A 16,557-nucleotide genomic window follows, 5' to 3' on the forward strand; every position below is an offset into this window, starting at 1 on the left:
GTTGCAGAGGGAGAGAGTGTGAGGTAACTTACAGTTACGGATACATCAAAGCATGGAAAGAAATGAAAGCCTCCCAAAGGAGACTATTTAATGCCATCAGGATATATAGTTGCTAGGGGTGTCTTATGAAACGGAGCATTTTCTAGAGATCCCATTTTTACCCAGCCTGACTCTAATAATTATTTTTATGCATTCATATTGACTTGTTTGCATCAAGGTGGATCTAAATTGGGCCAAATCCATCCCTGATGTGACTCCTGTGATGTCAATGGAGTTCACACTAGGGATTAAGTTGGCCCATGGATATCCATGATACAAATAGACATCAAAATTCTAACTGGTACATCCTAGGACTAGGTATAACTTCCCCCCTCCCTCCCCCCCCCCCAGTAATATGTGCATTACTAGATGGAAATGTAAAATTATCAATAATAATGCAAAAAGGCAGAAGTGTTCAATAAATATTTCTGTTCTGTATTTGTGGGAAAACTCATATCATACGATAACACACTTTCCATTCCACCAGTATCTCAGGAGGATGTAAAACAGCAGACAGACATTTTAAAATCAGCAGGTCCAGATAACTTGCACTCAAGAGCTCTTAAGAAGAGCTGTCTGAGGAGCTCGCTGGACCATTAATGTTGATTTTCAATAAATCTTCTGGAACTTCCCTGGTGTTCCAAGACTGGAAGAAAGCTAATGTGCCAATATTTAAAAAAGGTAAGCAGGATGACCCAGTAATTACAAGACTGACAGTATGACTTTCATCCCAGGCAAGATAATGGAGCAGCTGATACAGGACTCCATTAATAAGGATTTAAAGGAGGGTAATATAATTAATGCCAATCAACACAGGTTTATGGAAAACAGATCCCAATCAAACTAACTTGATCTTTTTGTGATGAGATTACAAGTTTGGTTGAAGAAAGTAAGTGTTTATGTAATTTGACTTGGTACCTCATGATATTTTGATTAAAAAACTAGATGGATACAAAATTAACATGGCATGCATTAAATGGCTTAAAAACTGGCTAACTGAAAGCTCTCAAAATGTAATTGTATATGAGGAATCATCATCAAACAGGGTTTCTGGGGCGATTCTGCAGGGATTGACTCTTGAACCTACCCTGGTTAACATTTTTATCAATGACCTGGAAGAAATCATCATATTATCACTGATCAAATTTGCATATAACACAAAAATTGGGGGGTGGTAAATAAGAAAGAGGACAGGTCTCTGATATAGAGCATCCTGGATTTCTTGGTAAATTGGGCTCAAGCAAACAACGTATTTTAATATGGCTAAATATAAATGTATACAAAGAATGTAGGCCACACTTATAGGATGGGGAATTCTCTCCTAGTAAGCAATGACTCTGAAGGAGATTTGGGGCTCATGGTGGACAGTCAGCTGAATGTGAGCTCCCAGTGAAATGCTGTAGCCAAAAGTACTAATGTGATCCTGGAATACATAAACAGGGGAAATCTTGAGTAAGAAGAGAGTTTACTTTACCTCAGCAGTTGGCACTGGGGTGACTGCTTCTGGAATACCGTCTCCAGTCTGGTGTCCACAAATCAGGAAGGATGTTGATAAATTGGAGGGGGTTCAGAGAAGAACCATAAGAATGATTAAGGGATTAGAGAACATATCTTATAGTGATTGAACAATTTGAATCTATCTATTTAGCTTAACAAAGAGAAGATAAAGACTGATCAAATCAAAGTACCTACATGGGAAACAAATATTTGATAGTGAACTTTTCAATCTAGCAGAGAAAGGTATAACACATTCCGATGCTGGAACCTGAAGTTATACAAATTCAGAAGGAAATAAGGTGCACATTTTTAACAGTGAAGGCAATTATCCACTAGAACAATCTACCATGGATTATGATGGATTCTCCATCACTGGCAATTTTAAAATCTAGATTAGATGTTTTCTAAAAGATCTGCAGTAGGAATTATTTTGGGGGAGTTCTCTGGTCTTTGTTATACAAGAGATCAGACTAGATGATGTCAATGGCCACTTCTGGCCTTTGGGTCTATGAGTATTCTGGTCAAGACCCATAGTGCAGCCTATTCATACAAAAAGTAGGAATAATTTACATAGGGATGAGGTGAGAAGAGAAGCAATTGCTGGATTAGGGGTATCCACATATAAACACTGGGGCAGGGGTGCCTACGGTGGGCTGTCGCTGGGGGTAGGTCACTCAGGCTGCAGAGCAAACTCCCTATGGAGAGGGTGAGATGTCCAAGCCCCTACCTCCACCCTGCTACCCCACTTAGCCCCAGCAGGAGGGCAGAGTATCCAAGCATGAACTCTCCAGGACCCCTGTGTACCACATCATAATGACCTGTGAAATTGCAGAGGGGCCCAAGTTAGGGCTAGCCAGTATCTGCCCCAAGCTCCTACAGCTGGCCATAGGTTTGATGGCACATGGTTCTATGCAGAGCAAGCCACAATTTGACTCACAATATACAGCAGCAACATGTGGAGTAATCAAGCTATTTATGTGTACCCATTTGGGATGATCAAACACTGCTCAGTCATCTCTCTTCACCTTGCACTCTTTAGTTATGGCTATTTCCAAATGTATATATACACACCATATCATATCCAATTTTAGCCATTGTAAATTCTCTCTCAATTCATGCAGAAATGTGGAGAGAGAGAGAGACACACACACACACACACACACCCACAAATTACAGGAAGATCCTCCGTTGGTGTAATTTGTCATAGCTCTATTGAAGTCAATGGAGCTATGCCAATTTATACTAGCTGAGGATCTGCCCATGCAGTAGACAGACTTATTCGCCTTTGTACAACATTCTGCACTTAACTGTAGCAAGAATGAATCATGAGGCAGAATTAAACAACATACAAGCAAGATTCATTTCTTTTCCATGTTGCTGAGCTGTGAATTTCTTTCAGAAGGTTTTTAACACTGATAGATACTACAGAGACAAGTGCAACAGGAAATCCTAGAGACAGACTAGATTTGGGAATCATTGAACAGTGATACTGTTCCATCTATTTTTAGCTAGAGAAGACTGGATTTATTGATTGCGCTGATGCTAATGATGCGCCTAAGATATAATGAAAGGTAAAGTGAGACCCAAGCTACGCTTGGGAGCAGGACCCAGGACTACATCTGAACAGAGGGACAAATCTTTCAAGAGAGGGCCAGAGAAGGCTAAAGTGGAATGTAGACTCCCATGTTGAGAACTAACAATCCTGACTTATGCATGAGCTAAGTCCTGAGAGATGCTGAAATCTCAACTCTTCTCAACCTTGGGTGTTCAGACCCTCTAGGGACAAGTTACTGTGTGACAAACCAGGGTGTGAATCTACAGCCCACCAGCTTACACAGTAACATCCTGCATGGACTTTGCTACAGCACACTTGAAAGTCCTGGAGTATGGCTTGGCTGACTATACTTTGAAGTAGTAGCACATCAAGCCACACTCCAGGAATTTCAGATCAACGTCCACACAGGATGTTACTGTGCAGCAAGCTGTTTTACTATAGAATCACACTCTGGCTTACTGTGCAGTAACTTGCTGTGTAGACAAACCCCGAGAATTTGGTTTAATCTAAGTTAGAGGACTGATAAGTAGGTCAGTGTCAATTTTATTCAGTTAAAAATCCATGAATGGAAGCCTGGCCTGTGATTGTGTATCCCCTTGTAGGGGGATGGTCTAGAAATACTTAGTCCTGCCATGAGTTCAGGGGACTAGACTTCATGACCTCTCAAGGTCTCTTCCAATCCTATGATTCTACAGCAGGAAGCAGAATAGGAAGTATGCCCAAACAAACCCTCATTTAAAAAAAAAAAAAAAAGGGTTCAGATTGAAAGTATGTTTCAGTGGAGGTCAGTTAATAGAAAATAACATCCCATTTGCTGCATAAAAAGTATACCCCTAAGAAGATCCCCAAGTTGAACAGTCTGGAAATAAACAATTAGAGGATCCAGTCAGTTCCCCACTACCATATCATCCTTCACCACTCAACTGGGGGGGGGGGGGGGGGGGGGGAATAGCTCAGTGGTGAGCATTGGCCTGCTAAACCCAGGGTCGTGAGTTCAATCCTTGAGGGGGCCATTTGGGATCTGGGGCAAAAATTGGGGATTGGTCCTGCTTTGAGCAGGGGGTTGGACTAGATGACCTCCTGAGGTCCCTTCCAACCCTGAGATTCTATGGCACAATCTTCATTTGTCATCCTACCTGGCTCGCATCACCCCCTGTACCCATTTGTGGGTATAGATTCCCCGCTTGGTTTGTTCTGTAGTGAAGTTACTATTATTTATTTGTATTACAGTATTTTCAGAGTATGTCTACACTCCGATTAGACACCTGTGGCTGGCTCGTTCCAGCTGACTCAGGATCATGGAGCTCGGGCTATTTAATTGCAGTGCAGACGTTCTGGCTCAGGTTGCAGCCCAAACTCTGGGGTCCTCCCACCCCGCAGGGTCCAAGAGCCTGAATCTACACCACAGTTGAACAGCCCCTGAGCCCAAGCCAGCTGCATGGGTCGCCCATGGATCTTTAATTGCAGTGTAGCCATACCCCTAAAGGCCCCTACAGAAATTATGTTAGATACTACAAACACATAGCAAGAGAGACTTTCTGCCCCAAAGAATTTACAGTCTAAAGAGACAAGACAGTCACAGGGTGGAAGGGGAAAGAGATGCAAAGTGACTTTCCCAAGGTCACACAGCAGGTGAGTGGCAGAACCAGAAACAGACCACGGGTCTCCTGACTTCCAGTCTAGTGCCATATTCACTAGACCACGTGTGCTGCCAGCTCTATACTGTTGATTAGATCTATTGTTTATTAAATGCGCAGCAAATAGAGACATGTCAGAGTTCGGCATGACGCAGTGGGGGACTAGGAGACTAATTGTACAACTAAGACTAGAATTATGGCTCTGGCTGGTGTTATAGAAAGTTTGGAGCTGGAGGGGGTGGCAGAGCAGGGCTTCTCCCCAGTGTAACAAGCACTCATAGCGATGCCCGCACTTGCTTTAGGCCCAGTTTACTGTTCAAACTGAAGCAAACAAGAAGGTCCTCCCACTGTCCTATGGTTTCACAGCCTCCCATCCCAGGTGTCTTTAGTAATACTGCTTCCTACTACTCCATCCAGCTCCCTGCTCCACCAGTCCTCATTCAGCCAGCTCTGGTGCTCTTCTGGAAAAGCAACTCCAGGATAACCTTCCTGAGTACCTGGCCCCTTGCTCTAAGGATCTACCAGAGACATTAGCACCACTCCTCTACAGTTCCTCATTCCAGGCATAGCCTGTCATGCCTCCTCTCCCCGCCCTCTGACAGTCTTTTATAGCCACAGGTGTAGCTCTATCCCATTTAATTATCTCAACTGGACACACCTGCTCTGCTGACAGGGCCTCGTTATCTTGCGACACAGGGTTATGTAAAGGTTTGCAGAGCTTGAAAGTTTGCATTTTTAACTATCTGAATCTATATTATGTGAAAACTAACATGTGTAGTCCTTATTTGTGAGAACTGCTATAACCTATGCTTGTGTACTAGTATATTGGAAATGGATCCTTTGAATAGAAAATGTGGGGGCATTAGATGTTGTAATCATTAGTAATTTGTTATTTTGAAGTTGGTATATAGTTTGGCAAGGTTCAGGTTGGCCAGGGTGATAGCAAGTGATAGAAGACTTTATGGCAGAGGGGAAGTGGCTGATTTTCAAGGCTTCCAGACATTTTCAGGTTTTTTTAGACACAAAGTGTTTGTGTTGAAAGTGTGATATTGTTTTATGGGCATTCCTGGGCTCTGCTGAATCACGCTTTCAACCTTACGTCTCTTTCAACAAATGTTTTGTTATGGAATTCCTCTGGTGTTTTCTTGTGCTTTAATGAATTCCAAAGGCTAGATTAAGTTCGCACAGGGTGGCCCAGAAGAAGAGACCTGCTCCAAGAGATTATATAAGGACCAACAAAGTGGGGTTTCTCTCCAGTGGGTGATATTGGGGGTGGACAGAGCAGGATTCCTTCGTGGGCTAAGGGATTAGTGGAGGGAGAAGGAGAGGAGAGGGTTTTTGCTACATAGAAAACTATAAGCATTAAAGTTTCATAACAGACAGCATTAAGAGTTTAATGTCTTTAATGCAAGACTTTGCCTTTCCCTGTCCTGCTCCCAGATCTCTTGTTTCTCACTTTTTACCTTCCCCTGTCACCTGTCAGTGCTACTCTATCCTGCCCTCCCAACCATATGCCTCCCATCACCTGCCCTCCCCTTTCTTCCAAGCCTGAAGAATATGATGCTTGGACCCCTTTTGAGCCTCAGTCCCTGTTGATACTTCTCTCTATACTCCTTCCCTAGCTCCTCCAGGATGGCTGCCTGACCACATGTCTCCCTGACCTCCCATCTTTTCTTTCTGGCTCAGCACAGCCTGGCAGAAATCAGCAGGGTTGTTATATAATCATATAAAGGATTGTATATGATGGTCTGTAGACACATGAAAACAGTTCTGTCCCAGTGCGTCCCACACTGCAGCTGAGGTAACAGGAAAAGATAAAATAATAAAGTAACAAAATACAGTGTCCTGCTACTTTAAGGCACACTCTGCTCTGTGCAGAGCATTTCTCTGCTCTGGTCCAATGTACCGGGGCTTTCTTCAGGCTGATTAAAAATAAAGAGCAACCTGGTAAACAAAGGGTACTTCTGCTGGGGGAAATAAAAACCAGTCCTGAATTTGCAAAGCCTATTATAAGCAAGATAGTCAGTTTCTCCATTCCTTCATGCAATCCGTGCCTGAGAGCTTCCTGAGCCTGCAGTCCTTCTCTTTACATCACTACACTAATGAAGCTCTAGTATACTGCTTCCCAGACTACCATAACGTGGGAGTACAAACACCTCATTCTGAGCTCTTTCAGATTATAGATCTTTGTATACCCTCTATTAGCCCTCTGAGAAACACTGGGTCACTTGTCTTCAGACAGGCCTGCACAATTTAGCCTTTGTTGGCCAAGCCCATTTGGGAGGTAAGATTAGCCAATGGAGAGGAAAAAACCTGGAAACATTGCAAATAGTCAACAAGAGAGAAACTTACAAAAACCACATCAGGGTGAAATCCTGGCCCATTAAAGTCAATGGCAAAACTCCCCTTGATTTCAACTGGGCCACACAACTTTAAAAATTCATTTTCTATTTTTTTCCCCAAAACTTTTCAGAAAAATTCTATTCTGGGAAAAGCTTTGGCATAGGTAATTTCAGGGGGATTATTTTCTTTTGGAGGAAATTGGGTTTGGCAAAATTGAATATTGGGGTTACAATGGGAAATTAGCTTTGGCCATAACCACAGAACTAGCACAAAGCACTTCAAATCTTCGCTAATTATGCACAATCATTAAAGTATGCAAAGCAGTTGAACACTCAGGACCTGATTCTCAGTTATGCTAAGGCCCCTTTATACTGTTCTGGCAGCATAAATTTATGCTCATGCTGCCTTGGTGGTATAAAGGGTAGGGCCTTGGTGAAAATAAGGATCAGGCCCTAATTATTTTAAAATACACAATCCAGTGATAGATCTCTTTGAACTCAATTATGTAGAAATATTTAATACAGTGAGGAACCCACGCAGGTGACACTTTGTTAAAAAGGAGGGCTTATAGATCCAGCAAGCATAGCACAACATGTATTTTAGAAAGAACTTACAATGACTCAACTAAAAAATGTGATCAAAAAGGACAGATGGAACTAAGACAAAGGTAGGGACAACTGAGACAGACAATTTCAGAAACAACTGGCAATGGTAGTTAGTGCTTCTCAGATTCCACTTTTGGACAGGTGAATTTTTTGTTTGTTTGCCTTCCTTTTAAAATGAAAAAAGCAAAATAGCAAAAGCCAGCTTTTTCCTCAGTTTGTTTGGTGCCTTTGCTAAGCAGTATTGCAGTTACAGAGGTGGGGAGGTTCACAGTTTTTGGAGCATGAAATCACACCCTAGAAAAGTTTTTAAAATCAACAACAACAAAAATGGTTCTTAAAACATATAATCACATATAAAATCATATGGGATCTGATGACAATACATGTTCTGATGTCTGCATCCTGGAAAGGACTGCATATGAAGAGGCTTCTCTCATCAGATGGCATAGGCTGTTGGGGCTGTGGTAACACTGGTTAGCTTTTGAGCTGCTATATTTTTCTGAGGAAAAAGATCTGCAGAAAGGGGCTAATGTCTTTTTGTTGTTGCTTTTAACGTTTAAAGGAAATGTACTGAAGGTTTAGAACGGGTACTGTGATACGTATATCCTCAGCCGGATGACAGAGCTCCCTCTGAAGTTGATGACAGTGTTGACTGTGATCATTTCCAAGTCCAATTGAATGGTACGTGGCCCTTTCACAGGACGGGTCATCACTAGAGTAGCACTGATAGGTCCCGTTTGCTGCGTGGAAAACAGAGAGAGAAGCAGGTGAGATTTCCAAAGATGACACATGAAGTTTATGATCTTAGAGTATATCACTTAATGTTTGAGTGTCTAACATCTCAAAATGATGCTTACTTAGCCCTTCCATCCATTTTGCTGAGATGGGCAAATGACATTATTCCTCTTTGACAGATGAAAAGATTTGGGCACAGAGTAGTTAAGTGAACAAAGGTCAGGCAGCAAGTCAATGGTACAGCTGAGAATTAAAGCCAGGTTTCCTGACCCCTAGTTTAGTGTCCTATACATTGTACCTCATTGACTTAGTGAGTACATGGGTGGGACACCTCCAGAGAAAACCCAGGTACTGGTGATTCAATAGGTCTCACTATTTTCTCTAAAGGTACGTACACAGCAATGGAGGTGTGATCATAGTGCAGATTAGCATAACTGTGCTAACTTTAATTTAGCTTATATGGGTAACAATAGTAGTAAAGATGTAGCAGCCTGGGCCCCAGTGGGGCTAGTACAAGCCCACTGGGGACCGTGGGTACATATTTGGGTTGCTAACCTGTGATGAAGCCTGTGTTGCCTTGTCTCTTCTCTCATAATTACAAGTTAGCTAGATTTACACTAGCTTTAAACACCCTTCATTTGCTGTGTAGACATACCCTGTCGTTACTGAAGCAATGCTCTAGCATAGTGGTAGAGGACACTGTGCTGCTGTGGTTGCTGTACTTTGACTGATGTATAAAACAGAGGTAATTAAAGACCCATGTCACTCACCGTAAATTCTTAAGCAGATAATTACATTCTGCCTGCCTAAATATCTCCCCCAGTCCACTTTCAATTAGAAAAGGCGCTTTGCATTTCCTGTTCTGAACTGTTGTGTATTTACATGCACTGTTGAGAGCTACTGCACTTCACCCCAGAGGTGGCTGCGTTTCAATGGTATAGGAAGTGTCACTTTGTACAGTTTTATCAGTTTGTAAAGCATGTGGGGATCCTTGCAGATGAAAGTTGTTATTGTACATATAAATCTATTGTTATTATCTGGAGAAAAAGCAAGAACAGGGATTCAAGAGGTGCTGACATGTTGGGTCAGGTATTCTTTTCCTGTTTCCGTTAATTCTTAAGCTTCATGAAGTTCATTTTGGTTTGATGCAGAGAAAATTTATCCACTTAAAGAGACACTGTGGAGTGGTTTTAAGTACCAATATTTAGACTTTATTTTAAAAGAATATATTACAAAAACTTCATATGTCTAGAAAACTGTTCATGAATATTTTTCCGGTTTCAATGGAAACAGGATTGGTTTTTCATTTGCATAAGTATGTGTTGCAAAATTGGACCCTTCTGAGAGACTCCTTTAAATGTATTATACACAAAGGTGAAAGCAATGCTAGGATTGTGGGTCAGATTTTCAGATGTACTCAGCACTCATAATAAATTCATCCCTCAAGCACTTCTGAAAATCTGACTCTCATTTAGGTACCTAAATGGGGGTTCTATGCTTGATAATCTAGCCAGAATGGTTGGTTCTCAGCACTTGAAAATCTGGTCCTGTGTTGGTAAATTGAGCAGCAAATCACCATTCAGCAGAACATCACACACACAGCCTGGGACCTGTTTTACTGAGAGACATAATGCTAGCTAGAGTGCTTGGGTTAGCTCCTGCAAGGTTTTGAAAAAGTACCACAAAAATTTGAGCTGACAGTGGGATAGCTCACCAGAGATGGGCAGCATGGTCTTAAGTTTAACAACCCACCTGACTGATGGCACCTTTAACAATACAGCAGTATCTGCCTGCCCCACCCTCATCCCCCACATCTGCAACCTCTCGTTTTTATTTTATTTTTTTCAAAACAAAGGAACAGGCACCACCTGCTGGTTATAACCTAGACACTCTGGGAATATTCTGTTACCAGTTAAAGGAAAAGTGCAACATGTCCAATAAAAGAAAGGCCTTGGGTACTTTCTGGGATAAATGAAAGACAGGAATCAGATACGAACAATGGGATTTGTCCGTGAACCCCAGACAACTGACTGATCAGCCCAGATAGGTGAAAAAATCTGGAACAATACAACTTTGCAACAGCAAAATGCTGCTAAGAGGATGGAAATGATTATCTCCCGAACTGCCTGGAACCTTAAGACAAAGCTGATGCCATTTTAAAGTTCGGAATCCGACGCTACCATGAAGAATGTGAATTGGGAAATGCCAGAATCTGTTCTAATATTATTTCCTATAATGTTCTGAAAGTGTCATTACATGTATTCCAATGAATGGCACTTGGTTTGATTATCAGGGACAGATTCTGCTTGTGGTTACTACCCAAGCTTCTGAGTCCCACCAAGCATGATGCTCCTTGTTCTAAGAATGTCAGCTGTCCAATACCTATCCAATGGAAAGGGAGGGGTGGGGGAGAGAGAGAGAGGTCAGCTGCAAATTTTGTGGGAAATTTGGACTTTGTATTGAAAATCCAAAACCCTGCAAACTGAATTTTTTTCAGTTTTTAGCCAAAAACGTTTGTGTTTTGAATGAACATTTTGAGTTTTGGATTTTCAGTTTTCTGATGAAAAAATCAAGAAGTCTTGAAGAAAACAGTCACTCTCTGCACAAACTTTCTTTTAATAGAAAACTCAGTTTTTCAGTTAAAAAAAGAAACTGACAACATTTTAAACCAGCCTCCCTCCTCAGCTATTTCAAGATGTGAGGTCACAGATCTCACTGCGCCCAATTGCCATGTATGGAATAGCACAAGTGGGGCATGCTGGGCCAGTCTGGTGAATTTCCTACACTGCCATTATCGAGGATCTTTCCCTAGGATATGTCACCTTTCTGTAGAACCAGCATCCACAGCCTTTCTGGGTTTGAGCAGCCCACTGTGATTATGGACCAGTACATTACACTACATGGCTATGGATGTAGTATGACAGACACACATCTGCCCCTATGAGAGATCTTGCGCTGAAATTTTAAATAGTATACATTAAAAACTTAGTACAGCTGTCAGAGAAGGATGTGGCAAACTATAAGATACTGGTAGGACTCTATGCAGACTTACTCACCCGCATGTAGAATTCTCTGCCCTCATTCCCTGATTTGATTTGGAAGATGTAATAGGCACCAGGGTAGCGAGTTGTTGCTTGCATTTGGAAGATGTCAGAAGGCACGGATCGTCCTGACACCACATCCATGTCTCTGTATAGGATGGTGAATGGTTGATCTCTGCAACCGGGGTTTTCAGCTGGACACATGCAGCGACTAATGTGGACAGAATTATCATCAGTAATGAGCAAATTCTGCAACATCTAATTCACTACATATTGCTATGAAAGCAAAAAATAATGGAGTACAAAACTTAACTGGCTTAAAGAACCAATGCAATTTTCATTTCCTTTGCTTGCATTCAGAGCTCCACCCCCATCCTGCCTATATCTCTGCCTTCATCTTCCTCCTGCTCTCCGGGCTCTGCCAAAACTGCTCTTCATACTGCAACTTTTGTCTCCTTTGATCGCTCAAAAATTTGGACTTTCTTTTCTGGCAGCTCTGCAGCTATGGCCTCCCATTGCACGATTGTCCTGGTACGAATTTAGCCTATGAACTCTTCAGGGTAGGGACCTGTTAATTATTGGCCCAGATCATGGTGCAGAACTATGAACATCAGTTTTCAGAGTAGCAGCCATGTTAGTCTGTATTCGCAAAAAGAAAAGGAGGACTTGTGGCACCTTAGAGACTAACCAATTTATTTGAGCATAAGCTTTCGTGTAGCTGTAGCTCACGAAAGCTTATGCTCAAATAAATTGGTTAGTCTCTAAGGTGCCACAAGTCCTCCTTTTCTTTTCATGAACATCAGTGGTGCTATATAAATAATTACATTACTTTTTTTTGACAGGCTGTGTGTCTGACACCTTTTGAGTACAGGCCATAGATTAAATACAGTCAAAGAATAAATTTAAAGACTGGCCAGAGCCACAAAGCCCAATTCTTCCTAAGCCTGAGTCTGGAGTTTTGGTTCAGGCACAGCTCTCATTAAATCAGACAGTCCACAATGATGATCTAAATCGCCCCCTCTCTTTACTAGACACACCAATCGTAATCCATGAACACCCCATGGATGGTCCAAACTTGAGCAAACTCTTGCACTGACGGCCAATAAAGGTAAATTTTGTTATCAATGTTATGTTCTAATGGTCCCTGCTGGCCTTAAATTCTGTGAACATTAAAAGATCCAGCAACTTGCTTTCCTTTGATCACACTTAATCCCATTGTTCAGGCTGATGACATTACCCTAACTGCTTCCTAGAATCTCTCATGTTCCCTCTATTGAAGTAATGCTAATTTCCTTGACAGTACTTCTAAAGTAAACTCAGAGTCTGCATATAGATTTTAGAGCACTTTAAAATATGGCTCTTAAAACCAGAATTTTGACCTTGGGGCAAAACTTCCAAAAGCAGCCCCTGCAGAACGCAGGCAGAGAGCAAGAAACTTGTACAAGCCACATTTGCTGAAAGTGCTCAGATTCTCAATGCATCGGTGTTGCTCAGGTTGTGACCAGAGTATGTCACCTTGAGCCACCCAGTTACTATAACTGGTGATAATAGATTGGCTGGCAACCCTTTGGATGTTAACAGAGCCCTAGTCTTGTTGCACGTCTTTTGTTCTCTTTGGCTTCAGCTACTGACATACCATCTGGAGATTTAAGCTTAATATTGAGTAACTTCCCAAGGGGGCAGCAGGTGCCATACGCCAATTGAAATAAATCCCAAGTGACTGAGATAAAACTGGGGAGAATTTCAGCCATAATTTGAGTCCCAAGTGTGTGCAAAAAAAGTTAGGAGAACCATGTGATTTTGTAAGATGCTGGGGTTTTTAGCAGGGGGATTGTATCTTGGGAACACCGGGCTCAGAGGACCCCACATGTGGACCACTAACAGTACCTAGGAGGCAAAGCAAATTTCAAGACAATGTCAGTCAGCAGGTGGATTTTACAACTCTTAGATGAGTCATCTTTTAAACAGTAAGGGACTCAATCTTAACTCTAGCAGAGCTGCCACTCCTCTCTAGTTCAGTGTGTTATGCTTTCAAAGCACTGGACAAACATTAACTAGTGAATCCTCACAACCCCCCTGGATTAGGTAGGTAAGGAAGTACTATTATTAACAAATAGATTAGGTTTGATCAAGTATGATTAAAGGCAGGTGGCAATGGAGTAACTAACTTTCTTTTGTTGCATTACAACCATTATGGTCTTCTCTGCTGCACTCATTTTGGTGAGGGCTTTTCCAGCTTAACTTCCCACACAACTGAATCTCCTGCCACCTGATGACTTGGCAAGTAATTGCAATTTATCATTTTTATAAAGCTTGCTAATAATAAATGCAACACTAATGTCTGTATAGCACTTTAGATGTACTTTGCTGTCATGTTGCAGAAGTGCAATTTATTTGCCTCAAGCAGATTTACTGCCCTTCCACTTCTATGGGTCTGTTACTCACTTGTCATTGATCTGCATATAAGGATCCTCACACTTTACTGGGTCTAGACATTTGTATCCTCCTTGGATATTGAAACAGGTTTGCTGCGTAGTACAAGTGAAGTTTCTAGTCTCACATTCATTGATATCTGAAACACAAAAATGAGAGGAAGGATAATACAAGGAAAACTCTACAAGATGCCACCCTTGTAAAGTGTGGCCTAGTGGTTGGAGCAATGAACTGGGACTCAGGAGACCTGGCTTTGCCACTGACTTCCTGGATGACCTTGGGCAAGTCACGTCCCCCCTCTGTGCTCAATTTCCCGCATCTGTAAAATGGGGGCTATGACACTGACCTCCTTTATAAAGTACTTCGAGATCTATGGATGAAAACAGCTATATAATAGCTAGATTTCATTTATTATTTGTATTTTATTATAATGAAGCAACCTCCCCTATTAAGAGATTGCATCAAAGTATCACCAAACAAAGTACAACTCTGCTCCATCTGTATTAGAAGGCTACCTCTGATAAGTAAGGATGGATTACTAACCTTGTAGTAACTTGAGCTCTTGTGCTATTTAGATTGTGCATAGGCCCAGGACCAGAGATTTTTCACTAGCAGAGTCTGGGCCATGTGCGCATCCTTGTGTGCAGCATAAGGGGCGCTGCCAGATCTTAGTTCCCTCTCCACCATCAGTGCCCAGTAGGGGGAGACCACGCAGTGGAGAAGGAGTGTTGGTAGTGCACTGCACAGCTCAAAGCACTCAAGTTACTGCAAGGTAAGTAATCCATCCTTCTTCTTCAAGTGGCTGTCCCTATGTGTAATGCACTTCAGATGATTTACAAACAGTGTCCGTTTCAAAGAGGTGTCTGCTTGGAGTCCTATGACACAGCAGATTGCAGAGCTGTCCTGCCAGGAGAGGCAGTAGAAGCAGCTGCTTGCACCAGTGCATATTGTCTAGCAAAGGTGTGAACAGAACTCCAAGTTTCTACTCTGCACATGTCAGCAATAGGAACGTCTCTAAAGAAAGCTACCGGTGCTGCCTGAGCTCCAGTTGAGTGAGTTCATATGATGCCCTCAAGGGACATATTGTTCAACTTCCCAGAGTAGGTGCTGGGGGAGAAGCAGGGGAGAGGTGGAAGAGGGGAGGCGGGTGACGGCCCACGGCCCAACACCCCCACTAAGGCTGGGAGTGCGTGGCCTGGGACCCCCGCTGGTGCTGAGAGGGGGGAGGATGGGTGGTGGCGTGCGGCCCAGGACCCCTGCTGGTCCTGGAGGAGGAGGATTGGCAGGGCTGGCAGGTTCCCTACCTGGTTCCAACCAGCATGTCCCTGCAGCTCCTAGGGGAAGGGGCGCCCAGAGGGGCGCCACACGCTGCTTCTGCCACAAGTGCCAGCTCCACAGCTCCCATTGGCCGGAAACCACAGCCAATGGGAGCTGCAAGGGCAGTGGCTGCAGGTGCGGGCAGCACACAGAGCCCCCCTGGACTCTCCGCCTAGGAGCTGCAGGAACATCCTGGTGGGAGCTGGGGAGCCTTCTCCCAGGTAAGCACCACCGCTATGCACCCCAACTCCCTGCCCCAGCCCCGAGCCCCCTCCCACACACCCAAACTGCTACTGCAGCCTGAGCCAGCATCAGCTGCTGCATAAGTCACAGAAAGTCATGGAATCCATCACTTCTGTGACCTCTGAGACAGACACACAGCCTTACACATAAGTACTTGTGGCCATATGACCCAACAGTGATGAGCAGGGTTTCTCTGGATGTTCTGGGGCTCAAACAGATCTGCTGTATGAGCCTGGTGATGGAGAGGAAATGGTCATCTGGTAAGTATGTTTGTAACAGCATCCAGCCTGACCCTGATAAACTCTATCGACTGTGAGGGTTCCAGGGTAGACTTCTCCAGGTTCACTCTGAGGTCCAGCCTCTCAAACAGATGTAGAAGTATGGCAGTTGCTTCTCGTGTTTCCCTGTAAGATCACCCCTTCAGGAGCCAGTCATCTAAGTAAGGGTAAACTGTCATTCCTTGCAGATGAAAGTGAGCTGCTACCAATGAAGGTACCTTGGTGAAAACTCTAGGTTCTATGAAGATCCCAAAGAGGAGATCCCTGGTAGGGGTGTTGACTGGCCACAAATCTCAGGAATCTCCGTTGTGCTGGATGAATGTCTGTATGAATGCAGACATCTTTGAGACCAAGGGCCTGAGAATCAATTGTCTGGATCTAGCACCAGAAAAGGGGATGATAGGATCACCATTCTGAACTTTGGGTGGTGAATGAACTTGTTTGTTCCCTGAGGTCCACAGTGGGTCTCTATCCCCCAGTGTTCTTGGGAATGTGGAAATACCTTGAGTAGACAATCCCTTTCTCCTTGCTGTTGGAGATATTAGTTCTATTGCCTCCATTTAAAGGTGCGACTCTACCTCCTGCAGAAGAATGTGCTTGTGCTTTATGAAAAGGAGGACTTGTGGCACCTTAGAGACGAACAAATTTATTTGAGCATAAGCTTTCGTGAGCTACAGCTCACTTCATTGGATGACATGTCCATGTGCTTGTGAGAATGTGCTTGAAAGAGGACAGGAAGGGCCACCGGGAAGGAAAGAGAACTGAATAGTGTATCCCAAGGAGACAACCTCTAGGACCCATCTGTCCATTGTGATTTCTGTCCAGGCAGATAGT

At 43.1% G+C, this 16,557-nt stretch overlaps 1 protein-coding gene across 2 annotated transcripts in view; it reads right to left on the bottom strand.

The window, feature by feature from the left end:
* Positions 1–7,561: 7,561 nt before the first annotated feature.
* FBLN5 (fibulin 5) overlaps positions 7,562–16,557 on the bottom strand; it is a 60,834-nt gene continuing 51,838 nt past the window's right edge. For both annotated transcript variants that reach the window (XM_048855128.2, XM_048855127.2), the window contains exons 9-11: positions 13,898–14,024; positions 11,468–11,663; positions 7,562–8,416 (exon numbers count right to left, since the gene is read on the bottom strand). In XM_048855128.2, coding sequence (XP_048711085.1) covers positions 8,255–8,416; positions 11,468–11,663; positions 13,898–14,024 — 485 coding nt within the window. In that variant the 3' untranslated portion in view covers positions 7,562–8,254. The remainder of the gene's footprint in view (positions 8,417–11,467; positions 11,664–13,897; positions 14,025–16,557) is intronic.

This window comes from Caretta caretta, chromosome 6 (assembly GCF_965140235.1).
Source record: "Caretta caretta isolate rCarCar2 chromosome 6, rCarCar1.hap1, whole genome shotgun sequence".
Classification (NCBI taxonomy): Eukaryota; Metazoa; Chordata; order Testudines; family Cheloniidae; genus Caretta; species Caretta caretta.